General features: G+C 38.8%; 2 protein-coding genes across 12 annotated transcripts in view; one reads left to right on the top strand and one right to left on the bottom strand.

Moving 5' to 3' along the window:
* The window catches only part of LOC117235984 (phosphofurin acidic cluster sorting protein 2), a 181,282-nt gene extending 180,054 nt beyond the window's left edge, over positions 1-1,228 (top strand). For all 5 annotated transcript variants that reach the window (XM_033498537.1, XM_033498536.1, XM_033498538.1 and 2 more), the window contains one exon: positions 107-1,228. In XM_033498537.1, the coding sequence (XP_033354428.1) occupies positions 107-240 (134 nt within the window). In that variant the 3' untranslated portion in view covers positions 241-1,228. The remainder of the gene's footprint in view (positions 1-106) is intronic.
* Positions 1,229-10,145: 8,917 nt separating this feature from the next.
* LOC117235985 (UPF0692 protein CG33108) lies at positions 10,146-14,077 on the bottom strand. Of its 7 annotated transcripts, none has more exons than XM_033498543.1 (5): positions 13,610-14,077; positions 12,771-12,957; positions 12,504-12,711; positions 12,089-12,421; positions 10,146-12,003 (listed from the first exon to the last, which is right to left on the bottom strand). In XM_033498543.1, the coding sequence occupies exons 3-5, from the start codon at positions 12,671-12,673 to the stop codon at positions 11,802-11,804; spliced, it is 705 nt and encodes a 234-aa protein (XP_033354434.1). In that variant the 5' UTR covers positions 12,674-12,711; positions 12,771-12,957; positions 13,610-14,077; the 3' UTR covers positions 10,146-11,801. The 7 variants fall into 7 exon arrangements, with proteins under 7 accessions (XP_033354434.1, XP_033354435.1, XP_033354436.1 ...); XM_033498544.1 differs by having other exon boundaries at positions 12,504-12,689; XM_033498545.1 differs by lacking the exon at positions 13,610-14,077 and adding an exon at positions 13,404-13,593.
* Positions 14,078-14,797: the final 720 nt, after the last annotated feature.

The following is a 14,797-nucleotide window of genomic DNA, read 5'->3' as shown; positions in this document are numbered from 1 at the left end:
CAGTTTAATAGAAAGGGAATAACGTAGGTAAAATGTGGGAAAATTGTGCAGAGGAACGTTAGCACGTGGAACGTTGAAATTACACGAATAACTTGTTCTTCTTCAGTGAGCATCGACGGTACCGAGTGGTACGGCGTGAAATTCTTCCAACTGTCGGCGCAGTGGCAGACGCACATCAAGACGTTCCCGATAGCGATGTTGGAGTACAGCCCCCAGCAACAAGCAGCGAACCCCACGTAAACGCTTGCCTCGTTCCCGTCAGCGGCCAGACGTTTCGCCAGATTTCGTTTGTGTTCATGGATATTGCCAATTAGAAACAACCGCTTAGCTTATCGCGCAAAACCCGAAAGCCATGAAACCCTCGGAACGTCGGAAAATAGAGAAAAGAAAGGGAAGAAGTAGCGAGACAGAGCGGAAGGTAATGCGCGATAGAGCGCCAGAGTTCGTACAGTGGACAGTCTGCTGCTTGAAACCGCAAGTCGTTGCAGCTTGTACAGGCTTCTACAGTGTTTGGACGCTGCCTGTTCGTTTAATTGGCCCACGGTGTTGCATTACGCTCGGGTCGTTCGTTCGATTACGTTTCGAGAAGCGGAAAGCAAACTTGGAAACTGTGCGATCTGTTAACGTTTTTGCTGCCAACTGTCCCAAGGCATAGAGAAGCGAGAAACGCAGAGAAAGAAAGAGACGCGACTCTTCATCGCGCATGCGCAGTTCGCCAGGAGTAGGCGCGTAACTGAGACGTATCGAAGACCGGTAGACGCATAACGCCAACAAACATATCGTATTGCGATTAATATAAGATAACGACGATGACGATGGATCTCGTTGGTTACGCGAATGCCATACAGCGAGGGAACGTGCGGTTACATCGTTAGGAGCACGATGTCCGCAGCGGAAGCGAATTGCACGAATAGGATATTCGATTTTCCTGTTGGAAGCGGCACATGCGATGGATTACGAAGAATCGTTCGGGAACCGGGTTCAGCAAGCCACCCCCACCCCTTCTCCTGCATCCCCACTCCCTAGCCGTCGACGCGTGTACATATAGAAATTTTTTTAAGGACGAGCATAGGAAAAATCGATCGGTTTCGCCTGCGAGTCGAACTGATACGCGTATTTGCTAAGATAGTTCTTCGTCTAAATCGCGAGGTAGCGAAGCAAAGGTTAGCGTTAAATTATGTATTTATTTAATTAACGTGTATTCTATATACATATACATAGGTAAATATATATGTGTGTGTGTACTTACACATGTGTGTATATACACACACACGTATATATATATATATATATACGATCGCATATAGCAATGGAGCATACAGCGACGTTATCGAAAGAAGTCTGTGATACAGGCAAAACATTTCTCTTAGCGCACAAACCTGTTGTTTAGGAGAAGACGATGTAGTTTCGCGAATTTTCGGGAAGTTTTCCCCGGGGAGAGAGAGAGAAGATAGACGAAAGGGAAGAGAAAGGAAGAGAAGAATAATAAGATGATGAATACGATTAGGACGATTACGAATTAGCTCATTAGTTATTATATACGTTATACTCCTTTTCTCGTTTAAGATTTCGACATATTTTTTGTATTCCATTTTATAGACTTTTAGCCGCAGGCTGCTGTAGTTTAAATACTCTATTTTCAGATTTGATTATTTGATACTTGATTCTTGCTAGACGACCTTCTCACCCTTCGACTTCGATGTAACGTATAGAGTATACTCATCCGCGTATTATTGTTTAGCCGGTAGGAATAAAAGAAGAAAAAGAAAAAAAGAAAAAGAAAGAGAGGGCGAGAGTGAGCAAGACTTAATAGAAATAAATTCGTTGGAAAGACGTAGACGAGGGTATTAGGGAATAAAGAAAAAGAAAAAAAAAGAAAAAAAAAGATATCGAATGAGTACGTTCTTCTCATACCATCGATCGATAATGAAATTATCGTGGTGAAAAGACAGAATCGAAACGCGCTCGCGCGTTTTCTTCCTCCTTTCTAATTACATTTATTGATTATTGAATTTCACTTTAAATCGCCGTTCAAAATCAACCGCCTGTCACGCGTTGCAAGTCAAGTCCGTAAGTTCCTCTTGTCCCTCAGAAGAAGAAGAAGAAGAAGAAGAAAGAAATAGAGTCATATCACGACGAAACGATAAAGACTAACGTTTAATACTGTGGATAATAGAAGAAAAGAAGAAACGAGATAAATAAACACGTATCATAATTTGCACGAGAAGAAAACGAGCACCGTTCGAACGATAGCTGCGTGCAGCAGTCACGTACTTTCCGATTTCTTCGTTTTTGGAATGTAGCTTCGGATAAGCAAGAGAATAGATGAGAAAGAAAAAGGGGGAAAAATTAGAAGTAACGACGCAGCAGTTTACTGCTCGGTGTCTCCAGCGACATATAGGTCGCGCTGACTGCCTAATGCCAAATCGAAAAAGAAGAAGAGAGAGAGAGAAAGGCTCGAGCAGAAATAAAGAGAAGAAGAAAAAACTGATCGTCCACTCGATCATTCGTTAAATTCAGAGAAAATACATTTGGAACACGAGCATTCTGTGCGTAAAACAGCGAAGAGGAAATCGATAATAACGTCTTATGGTACATTGGCGAAGTTACGTTCGCCGGTATAAAATTACAGGCAAAATCTTTACCCTGTGCCGGTACATGTACACGTACACACACTCGCACACGAACACACGCATACCATACGATAGTACGTACTCTGTGTCCCGCCCCCCTCCCCTGTTCTCTGCTAGTCTGCAATTAGTTTGTAACGAGTATCGAACTGTGCAAATCGTAGTCCTACATTTCACATCCTTCAGCGGCTGAGAGCAATAACCCGTTTTCTGCGAACTACCCCGCGAGATACGTAGTTGATTTGAATAGCAGCTCGAGGCACTGGCAAGTTATTGCCGAGCGGGGCGTGTGTACGTGGCAACGTTCTGCTTTTCGACGCGCGATGGCCTTCCGCGAGGCTGTGCTGAGAGAAAAAAGATGATCGGAGCGATAAGAGCGATCGGATACTCAAATTCGAGAGAATTCGTGGATGAGATCGGATCTTCTGATTAATTGCCAATTTCTGTCTTGAAATTTTTTATCATTCTATTTTATGTATATATATGTGTGTGTGCATGTAAATTTTAATTCATTTAAAAAAATTCAGTTGCGAGATCCCGCAAAATAAAAGAAGTTTTATTCGACACGTTGCGCGATCCTTTCTTACGAGAGTGAGACGACTTAAAGGAAACGCGTTGACGCGCGGCTTGTCCTTTAAGGTCCCCTCACAACGATAAGCTCGAGATGAACACGACGTTCGTTCCTATTTTAAAAGTATTGATATATTTCTCTTACTATCGCTGGATTTAACAAAGTAATATTTTATCGTATCGAAGTAGACTCGTTGGCAGTTTTCGAAGAGCCGGTCGGTCGGTTCGAGTTGCGTTAGTTTGGCGAAAAAGGTGCGAGGGGAGGAAAGGCCGCGGTAGATCAATCAACGTTTGCACGCTACCCTCGGGAAAGACTTTCAAACCCGTGTCAGTTTTCAGTAGCAGCGCACATTATCACGAGAAATAAGAGCACGGTTGAACGCGACAAGTCTGAAGTCTAAAGGAAAGAAACTATGCCAGCAGGCCACGCGAACGATGAAAAGTCAACAAAGAGACGTTGCTACGCGCACACATACACGCGATATTAACTGCCTCGTTGTCAGATTCATTGAACATATGCTGAATCGTTTTTCAGCGATCGAACCTGCCATACGATGTACATATATATATTTCTATAGGTACATATGCATATAAATATATGTATATACATATGTATAGATACTATGTGTGTGTGTGTATATATATATAGGGTGACCCATGATTTTTCAGCAGCATATTCTACGAATAGAAATAAGAAGTTTGATAGGAATGTAGAACGTAAGCACTTGAGGAAGAAATTCAACAAAAAAAAAGTACGAAATAACGCGAGATTGATTTTTCATTTGACACAATGCCCGCCAATGACTATGCGTACTCGTTTACGAACGATTGATACTAAGCGTACGACGAGGATGTTGTCAACAATGGATCACAAAGCTTTCCATAGGTCCACGTTTGTATAAAATTAATTATTTTTACCCGAAGAATATACTCGCGTCGTTTGAACGAAAAAACTTGAGACACCCTGTACATATATACTCGCACAGTTTGAACGAGGCGTTCGAGGACGTCGTTCCGCAGTTTTGCACGATGGCGTTTTGCTTTTCTGTCAGAAGGCGCGTTCAACGATGTCTCTTATCGGTATAATTTCGACGGAACGCCAAAACAGAAAAAAAGAAAACAATGATGAAACAAAAGTTTCAAAGCCAATAAATTTGTTGCGACGAACAGCGGCCGGCAATGCGAATGCAAGTTCGATCGTGACACGTCGTAGGAGACGACGCGCAGTGGTCGAGAATCCGAATAAATTAAACGGACGAAGAAGCATACTTCCGGCCACACCGGAAGCCTGGCTGTAAATTGTACAACGCAAAGACTAAAACGTTTACGTTCGTGCATACCGTTCCGTAGCTGGTGGAAGGAACATAGCGAAGTCATAGAATCGGCCGTGCGTTACGCTGTGTACGTTACAAGAATCGGAACAACAGTCGTTCAATGTGTCGTTGACTGTCTCCGTGCGAAAACCAACCTCTCAACGTACAAGCTTTCCTTTTATTCCCGCATCGTCGATATATGTAGACAATAGTGAAATTTTATGCGACAGTATAAAAAAATGTATTTTTTAATATAAGCTACCGTAGCTTGAATCAATAAATATCGCTGGCTAAAATTGCGAAATTGTAAAGTTGCGAAACTGTAAAATATCGCGTCTTCGACACATTAACAGGCGGCACTGGCTATTTCCATAATCGAAGAGTGCCTGTAGAAAACGCTATAAGTGCCACGATTGGAAGATTTTGTTTTTTTATTGGACCATGTTCCACATACCCACGAAGACACTGCTGTATTATTATTAGCATCGAGTATTACTTAACGTCTGATCCAAGTGCAATTTCCCATTCCAAATAGTTCTTAATAATAGCAGAAAATAGTGTGACAAGGTCGCCTCTATATAGAGAAATATAAGTGCCAATAAAAATTAGTTAATTGCTGCTTGGCTTTTGTCTATGCCATTTATCATAATTAACCAAACGTTGAGTTCTTCTTGCAGCTGAGAGACGACGCGTACAGGCTTTTCTACGAACACGGTTTTCTTTCTGGTAAACTTGAACTATTGTTGGCAACTAAGTGATTACAGATTTTGTCATTACCATCTATGACAAAATCCGCAATTACTTAGTTGCCAACCCAAACATGAATGCGTAGGTTCCTATTTCCTTCCTCGAGAGCTTGTTCCTTGGCACCTACAGCTTTTCCTACGAGCACTCTGCAATCACTAAATGACACCCAGCAATTTTATCCAAGTTACTTCTGTAATACGATTACTAAACTTTCTGTAACTGGAATTAGATCGAAATTCGGAAAAGAATAAAAATTGTAGACCAGCGATAGATAGACGTTTTGTTACCACACAACAACACAGCGACAGTACAATAATGCAGTGCAATAGTACGATGATATGACGTGAGATGGAGGCATCAGGACGGATGATCATATGGCATAGATGTACAATTTGAAGCTCTATGACGTTATAAGAGATCTGCGATTTTGCTATATCGTTTCCACCAACTGTCGTACACGCATACCTACGCATATTTATGTCTTACGAACGTATTCAATGTTGAAGCAGAAACGAGTTCTTTTAATCCACGACAGCGTGTAAAGGACTTCGCGTGTTCCTTAATGTTCCTCGATCTCTTCTCCTCCTATTTTACCTTACTTCCTTTTGCTTTTGTCGTTGGTTCGCAAATAAACGCTTGCGTCTTCTTTCTTCTTCTTTTTTAATTTCGACTCGTCCAAGTTGTGCAATTAATAAATAAGCTTCGTAATACGAGATTTTAGCGTTTTTAGAGACGTGCGACGATACACCCGTGACGCGTGCTCACAGTCTTTGTTCTCCTTCCCCTTCCATTCCTCTCGTCGCACTCGTAGCTAAACTGAATGGATTTATGAAAAATTGAAACGTAGAAAAATATACGAAACGCGGGAACCTATGAAACATTCAAAGCAAACTGTCTGCGACAGAGGACGAGAACGTTCGTTTGCTTGTCCTGTTTCCATGACGCACGCGAACGTTGAAATTCAGTCGTCAGATACCTGTCGTCCGCGGTCCACAACAGCATCGTAAGATTCGTCGAAGAATTCATTCCCTTGAAGGCTGCTACAAGCAGCGATCGCTGCGAACTTCGACTCTCGTAGCTCTCGATTCTAGTCAAAACTCAAGATTCTTCTCGAACGAGGCAATCGGTACCGTCGTCGCACGAATCCGCGATGTGGCGATCGATCCGCGTAACGAGCGTCGCCATTCGGTTTCGAATTTTCCAGCGCGTTTTCCGCGAGTCTCGCGAAGCGCAGCAAAAAAGAATGGATCGATAAGCTCTATGTCAGACGATTGAGCGCGAGAATGCGATCGTTATGGACCGCAAGGACCGTGAGCACGTACGCCTGGGCCGCAATACTCTGCGAAAGCGTTTGCTACGATACGATTATTGTTTTTGTCAGCGTATAGTAAGTTTCGACACGTGTGGGCAGCCAGGCCCAAGCTCAAAGCTTACAATAATTAAACGAAAAAAAAGAGGTAATTAATATATATAAACATATATATATATATACACACATATCTATATATATATATATATATGTCTGTATAAATATATACGTGGAGCGCGTGTTTTTCGGTACCAGAGCGTAGCGATCGGAAAGAAAAAGAAGCGAAATAGGAAAATAATTAAAAAAAGAATTAAGCGAAAAAACAAATGGATCGGTCAGAGATACGGCGTTTGACTTTCACGGGCGTTCTTAGACGTCTTTATTGCGCTTACGGCGGCCGATGTCTAAACTGTACATGTACATATGATTAACTTGTTATCAATAATATCAGAGAGTTCAATTAAAAGGGCTGTAAAACGCGTGTGCCGGCTTCCCGCGCGGGAAACTGGCAGCAACGAAATTGATAGAGGGCGGACAAAGAGACAAGATGGAGGGGGCAACATGGCCTCCGCGTGTATCTTCACGAGCAAAGTCACGTTTTTCCATTTTGTTGCGCGTTCCCGTCGCGAGATCTTTCGCACTGATTTTACAGTTTTCCTCCTTCTCTTCGAGAATTAAGCCGGCGAGTCGCACGACAAAGCTACGGAAGAAAAAAACCGTTCCACGAATTCTACGCGAACAATTAGACTGACAAAGATAAGAAAGATTAGAAGAGGAATTACGTGGTAGTTTGTTGATATTTGATACGCGTGTCGACTGTTTCCAGGTATCTCGTTCTACACGTTTGCGCGTTTCTTCTGTTTCACGCTTTTTCTCCAAACGTCAGATGTACAGAATTTTATTACGCACGCAATATATACATATATATATCGTAGACACGTTTTAAACATATTAATTGTACGGATCTCGTTACGGACCTGGCAATAAACTTCGTTCGCGGCTGAAACGAATAATTCCGCCCAAGTTTCTAAAATACAAATAACGCGCGAACGTTCGTGCCGTTTCTCTTGAACCCTTTTACTCCCGAACTAGAAACTACGTTAACTATAATTGTATTAGTCGAAAAATTATATTGATCGTTAAATTATTCAACGTAAGCGATTTACGGAAATATTTCGCGAACGAAATTGCACGAGGATAGAGGATAAAGTTATTCGTAATTTTTCCCGAATTGCTCGTGAAATGAGATTACTGCGGAAGCGAGAGAGTCAAAGGCGAGATTTTTTCATAAAACTCGCACGACCAACGAACTGCGAGTAAACACTGTATCATTACCGAGGTCCTTTTGTTAATTGCTCTAAAACGGGGTTAAAAGAACAAAAAAGAAAGAAAAGATGTCACAATGATCGAGGAAAATTTTGTAGGACTCGAATAATTCGTTTCTTTTCTTTTTTCAAGTTGAACGTGAATACACACGCGTAGATCGGGTGAAGCAAAACAAAGGAGGAAAGAAAGAGAATGAGAGAAAGCAGTGAAAGAAAATAAATTTCTAATAAGTGAACGCTAGCCTTCTTTTTAATTCAACTCCCCTATTGTTGATATAATGAACATGAAATACCTATATGTGATATATATTATTATAAACATAATATTCGGATACAGGATATCATTGTTATTAATCTATAGAATAATTAGAGACGGCTTGTGTCCTGGGCGTAACACGTGGTCGTTTTATACTGTGAACGCTGTGTAATCGTTGTACAGAATATTCTCTCTGTTTTTCTTTTTTTTTCTTTTCCTTTTTTCCTTTTTTTTTTTTAATATATTACATGTACATATGTATACATATATGTATACACAGTATAGTACCGTATATATATGTATACATACATCTATGCAGAGTACAATATAAAACGGCAAAATAGATTGTAGCTTCGTTTTATAGAGAAATATACATATAATTATTCGTCTAGTGGCATCCGCGTGAAATATATTTATGTATATGGTTTGACTTTCGACGCTCTCCCACGATCGAAGATTCAATAAAAGAAGCGTGTGAGGATCGTTGTTCCAGCGACGAAACTGTAATCGCATTCTCGTCGCGTGCGAGTCGTCTGGCGTGATCTTTTGTATTTACAAAAGACGAGAAAGAGGGAGGACATTGATCGATGATTCCCAGTCGCATCTCAGGACACAAGTAGATATATAATGTAATTAGAAAATAGTGGACAAAAAATAAACTTGTGGTAATAACTCTGTATGCTTAGAAAAGGAAAAAGAAACCGAAAACAACAATAAGGAAAAGTTACAATTTTAAAAGGATAAAAGTGAAAAAAAAACTATGTTGTTGATGTTTGTAAGCTTGAAATATAAATGTAACGCAGTTTCTCGATATTCTATTACAATCCCAGTGCACCTGTACCATCCGAACGATTTAATATCTTCTTATTTCTTATTTTCTTTTTCTCTACATCCTCCTTTTCTTTCCTTTTTCTTCATTTTTCTTCATTTTTTTTTTTTTGGTTACTCTTCAAACGTCACTATTGCGTTCTGTTTTCAAACTCCTAACAGGAAAGAAGAAAGTAAATCTTTCGTCGTGCAGTATGTATACTCGTAATTGAAAGATATAGATTGGCACGCTTGTCTCACTAGTTCAGAAAATCTCTAGCACCAACCATACCCGATACAGTCGTTTTTCGCATAGGATATCGTTTTAACGATGTTCATCGTAAAGTAACGGCCAAAGTGTAAAAGTGAAAGATAGATGATAGAGAAAGAAAGACATGTACTATACACGGAAAGAAATCTTAATGAAAACATGCTTTGTAAATGATAACATCTCTTTATATTTGTATCACGTTTAAAGCTAAATACCGACAACAAATCAAGTAAAAATTACGCGAGTTACAGAAAAAAGAAACAAGTGTTAACAATGATCACAATATTAATCTCTTATAATGTAACGCGGCACCACGTACCGCTGCTTTCTCTTGGCTCTGTGTTGCGTTGGCTTTTACACTTTTCGAACCACACAGGCGCGATGTACATCGATGTAGTCGATGACGATTTATACATCAGCACGAACTAAAATCCTTCGAAGAAAAAAGCTCGATAACTCCCATTAATCGAAACTACTTCCTTCCCATCGATTAAAAGGCGATAGGTATATATAGAAGATGTAACAAGTTCACGTGTTCTAAATGCTTTTGAAATGAAAGGTTCAACTCTGCTTCTCCGACTCCAATGAAAAGACTGTATCGCGGTAAGTAACGGAAGACGTATTTTTTTATTACTCTTGAAAATCCCTATTTTCTTCTATTACGCGATTCGTACGAGTTTCACGAAGTTAGAGCAGAAAAAATACGTGTTATTTTAATTTTCTTTTTTTTTTTTGTTCCTTTTTGATTATCATTAGAAACATCATGGAAAACGGAGAAACCATGTACGTGCACCGATAAGTAGCATTCGTCGTATTCGTTTTACTTTACAAGAGTATCTTTTGATTGCGACAGGGCAGCAAATCGAAGAAGCTTCGCGATGTGAGAATAGGCACGGTATACAATTATCCTTTTTCCCTTTTTTTTAATGAATGAACCTCGTTACTTTGCGGCACTTGGGTACAGTTTTTATTATTTTTTCTTTGTCTTCTTTTAACTTTCTCTTTGCTCTTTGTTGTTTTGTATTCGATCCGAAACTACTCAACGGAGTCTACAAATAATATAGCATCTCTCTCGAACCTGCTTTACGCGTTTTTATCCGACGAATTTGATAAAGAAAACGCTTAAGATACCGTACAACTGGAAAGACGAGCCAGTCATAAGATATCTCCAGGTTTTTATAGCTTTCCGTTCTTTTTTCTTTTTACGATCGTTACGTATTAATATCAGTAAAAACTACGCTCGTACTTTACATACCGGTAAATACATAGTAAAACAAGCATATCGTAGAGTTCTACACAGTAAGATCCTCTCCTTATAGCGCGTTGCTTCCAAGACCTTCGGTACAGCAAAGTGATATTTGACGATATATTCGTAAAATGAATTTTTATAGATTTTTAAGTGTAAGTTTGGATATTTTTATATGTATTTGTATATTCGATAAAGAGATTTCGATATAGTTACCAAGTGATAAATTTAATTCTCGATTTACACGATTCAGAGAAGATACATTTAATTCTGTTTGATAAAAGTTTGAAAAAATGCGGGAAAATTTGATAGGAATCTCAATTTAAAGCTTAGTATATAATTTCAAAGATATAGTGTATATTATGTATCGCTATCCTATCGTTATTAGGCAATTTGTCATTTGTAAGTTACTACTTATGAGTAAAGCTTGAAAGACTGTTTCATAAATATAAAAATGATATGTAATAAATTTGAAAGTAAATCGCACATTTTATGTTGGATAATGAAACGTGTCTTAATTTGTATGATTTCGTGAAACTAGTCTACCGTATCTAGCAAATATAATAATTCATTCCGTATCTTAAAAGCAATGCGCCCAACAATCCGGTACACACGAACATTAAGTTGTATTGCCTCAAATGCAATTGCGAGACTCTTGCTATAGATAGATTTAGTCTTTATTCACAATGTTAAGATAAAACAAAGATTCATAATTATTGATCGAAAACCTACAGTTTCTTCGCTAAATAAATATACTTGGTTTTTTTTTTTGTTTCAGCTAGTGTTACGATCCCAATAAATCCTAGCTAATACACGTAGATATTTATTTTATGCAGATATTCTTTATAGACTTTTCTTTCTCCTCGTTAACGTTTGTCTCTTTCATGCACGTGTACATGCCCATTTTATTTTCTTATGCCTGCACTTAACACGTGTCGCACCACAGGAAAAGCTCGATACGTCGAAACAACGAAAGAAAGAATCTTTCAAACCGTCAGGTGCAGTCAAACGTACATAATAAATCATTATTTACACTGCATGTTAAAACTAAATGAATGATATTCTCGTCAATTCATTACATCTAATGCCGAATTTTTGAGAATCTTAATACCCCCCTTCAAATGTTGATCAAAAAATGCATTGCAAGTTAAAACACATGTTACTTAAAAGCAATACGGTTTTACAAGTAATTAAATTCCGTAGCAGCTGTGCAAACGTTATGCCTTTGAATATTTACCATATACTGTAACATGGATACAGTAATATTATAATAGTAATTTCTGTCTTTCGCTGTGATATTAATTACCTACAATTCTTGTACAAGATCTTATATGTATGGGTGCAACGCCAGTGCCCTACCACGCAAACCTCTCTGACCTCCGACTCCTCCTTTTGGTATCACGTATCCTCCAGCATGTCTAGCTGTTCCTTCTTCTTCCAAATTACCATTGCTCTCGATTAAATCGCGTAACGGCCAACAAGCTAAATGACGTGATTTTCCATGACGTGCTAAGACATGATATCCTTGTCTGAAATACATATCACAGTGAGTCAGTCACAAGAATGTTTACTTTCAATTAAAATTTGAAAACAATAGGAAAAGATGTGGCATACCTAGATGAAATTAGACCCACAAGTAGTGCCCAATGAGCTTTATGGCCTCTTTTTAAGCATGGAGCATGATTGAAATCAGAATCGTATGGAATTAGTACCATTGCACCATGAGCCAAAGCGTGTGTCAATGTGTCTGGGCATTGCTGTAAATCCACTAAGATATCCGGTCTATGGTCAGGCAAATATTCAGCCGCTAGTGTGCCCATAAAATCAACACTATACACTTCTCCATGTTGTGTAAAACCCCTTACACGAGCTTCAGCTAGGAGTTGACTCACAGAAACTGGTTTTGTGTATTCTTGCGATGCCATAGCAAGTGCTACTAAACCACATCTGTTAAATAGTAACGTAATTATTGTTATTATTTAGATTTATGTGTTTCATCTATAAATAATAAATTACAGATGAAACTCACTGTGGTCCGTCTTGCAAAATTGGTTCAACTTGACAAAAATATGTGACTTCTGCATCTTTCAGTTCATTTCGGGATATCAGCTTTTCAATTTCTGCCTCAGCAGATGTAAGGGTAATCTTGGCCCAAGGAGGCAGGGAGTCTGCATCGCTGACTTCAGTTTTTTCACACATAGGTGCCTCTGGCAAACTTGAGAGAGGTGGAGGTGGTGCTGGCATTTTTCAATAATAAGTACGATACGAACAGTTACTTTGTTCAATTAACAAATACCTGGCCGCACGTTACAATAAAATGATGGTAGTTTCCACAGCTATGAAATCATGCACCTACGCTTTAGTATTTTCAATTTGAAAATTGCCATTTCTTAGTGATAGTCTTCCTGTTCACTGGTAAGACGCATAATGTTTCCAGTTCATCGTAAATGCAATCCTATTGAACGTTCTTGCAGAGATCCAAGCTGAAATATCAGTGGAAAAACAGCATGCGACTTGCAACGTACAATCAAAACCATAAATAATAATTAATTAGCAAAAAAATTAAGACAATTCATATGTGGTACTTAAAAATAGTAAATAATGTAACATATCGATATTAATATCGATTTTGCTCTAACAAAACACTTTTTGTGCCATTACTTCATTACGAAAAGATTTCAACATGATAGAAAAAAGAAACAAAACTACGCAGTCACTGGATTATTACAATTACTTTTATCCGTTACTCATTTAACCTTGAGGAATATGTTTTTATACGGTATCTGTCATAGCTCGATGAACGTGAATTGCAAAAAAATTTTAAACGATATCATCGACAGTAGCCGTTTTTGACAAAATCAATCAGGTCGCGCGACAACTGGCAGTGATGTTTTTACCCGAGTTTCGAGATATATTTAATACTTCTTACGGCCTCTAATATAAGGATGAACTCGTTGCAAAAGTTCTAATGGCAGCACATCGCACGATCGACATTGGACGGAATAGCAGTTGACGATAATATACAATATACATATCAAGTGATGATTATCGATCCAATATTATACGATTGTTGTACACGGAAGATCAAATTTAGATCGGGCAATCAATCGGGTGATCAGTATTTGTTTACCGTACCTAAAATGCAACAAAATCGGTGCAGCACGATTTTGACGTTTGCACGTCCCCCCTATTCACCCTGTGACTCATGCACATATATTATATAATTCTTCGATAGAAATTAGAATTAACACTCGAGTGCATTGACGTGACGGTATTAAGAGTACGTTCGGATGCGCGACAATTCTCCAACGAACTACGATTACTGCCCCGATACGACTGAAATTTAAATCCTCTCTGAGAGAGCTCTCTCAGGCTGGCATAGCGCACTATGTCTTATTCGCAAGCGTCTGTCACGATATACAGTCTGATAAGAAATTTCTCGTAGGTGCTGCAGTTCCGAAGATGATTCACCAGTTTAGGCAAGTGCATTGTTTGCAAGAACCCTAGCCTCGGGAAATATATTGTTTATCTCTTTTCACTCTGACTCGAACTCGAATTGAAACAGGTGCGGGGATTTCGATACGTATCGCATGAGACCGTATTCCTATACTATTGTCATAGATAATAGGTTTAATGCAGTTCTAATAGTACTATGAAAGCTGATTGGCTGAAATGTCTCGAATACGCCAATCGTTGCCCATTGCTGGACATAATTCGACGCATCGAAATGCTGCATATAAAATATATCACGCAAAAGGATCGAAAATAGAGCTAAATTCTGCAAATGTCTGCAATCTGCGATTGACATTTAAACTTTTTTATGGATTTATATATGATTGTACATTTTCAAAGTTCTGATAGTTTAAATAGTAATGTTCGTAATCATATTTTGCTTTCTTGAATTTTGTGGCGAGCAAAAATAGATCTAATTGATCTGACTTTTTGACGATTATACAAAGTTTTATCATTGTTTAAGGATAGGATGGACATGGCATTAAATAGAACTTTATGTCTCACGTTTTGAAATACCGACCGAGAAAAAGATCAGAATGTCTCTTACGCCCTCTATGATTTACTAAGGCGACTATTATAATTTATATAAAATGCTATTTACTGTTAGTGCAGCATACACGTGTGCGTATACGTGCATGTCAGTTCATGAGTATGTATGTATATAGATATGGTATGTGCCATGTGAACTTGTAGAAAGGTACTCCCTCTCCGACTTTGATGATTTTGAAATATATCATTTTGTACAATTTTTCTTATGTATATAATCGGCGATCGGTTTTGTTTTCTGAAATTTTTCGCAAGAAACTATCG

This window comes from Bombus vosnesenskii, unplaced genomic scaffold (assembly GCF_011952255.1).
Source record: "Bombus vosnesenskii isolate JDL3184/JDL3185 unplaced genomic scaffold, Bvos_JDL3184-5_v1.1 scf7180000013336, whole genome shotgun sequence".
Classification (NCBI taxonomy): Eukaryota; Metazoa; Arthropoda; class Insecta; order Hymenoptera; family Apidae; genus Bombus; species Bombus vosnesenskii.
The sequence above is the reverse complement of the archived record's forward strand: the minus strand, read 5'-3'. Positions and strand labels throughout refer to the sequence as shown.

Excerpts from the sequence above, each read along its gene's own strand:
- LOC117235985 (XM_033498539.1), bottom strand. The coding sequence starts at position 12,718 with ATGCCAGCACCACCTCCACCTCTCTCAAGTTTGCCAGAGGCACCTATG. Across the intron at positions 12,422-12,503 it reads ATTTTGCAAGACGGACCACA|ATGTGGTTTAGTAGCACTTG; the intron begins GTGAGTTTCATC and ends ACTATTTAACAG. Across the intron at positions 12,004-12,088 it reads GTGGGTCTAATTTCATCTAG|ACAAGGATATCATGTCTTAG; the intron begins GTATGCCACATC and ends TATGTATTTCAG.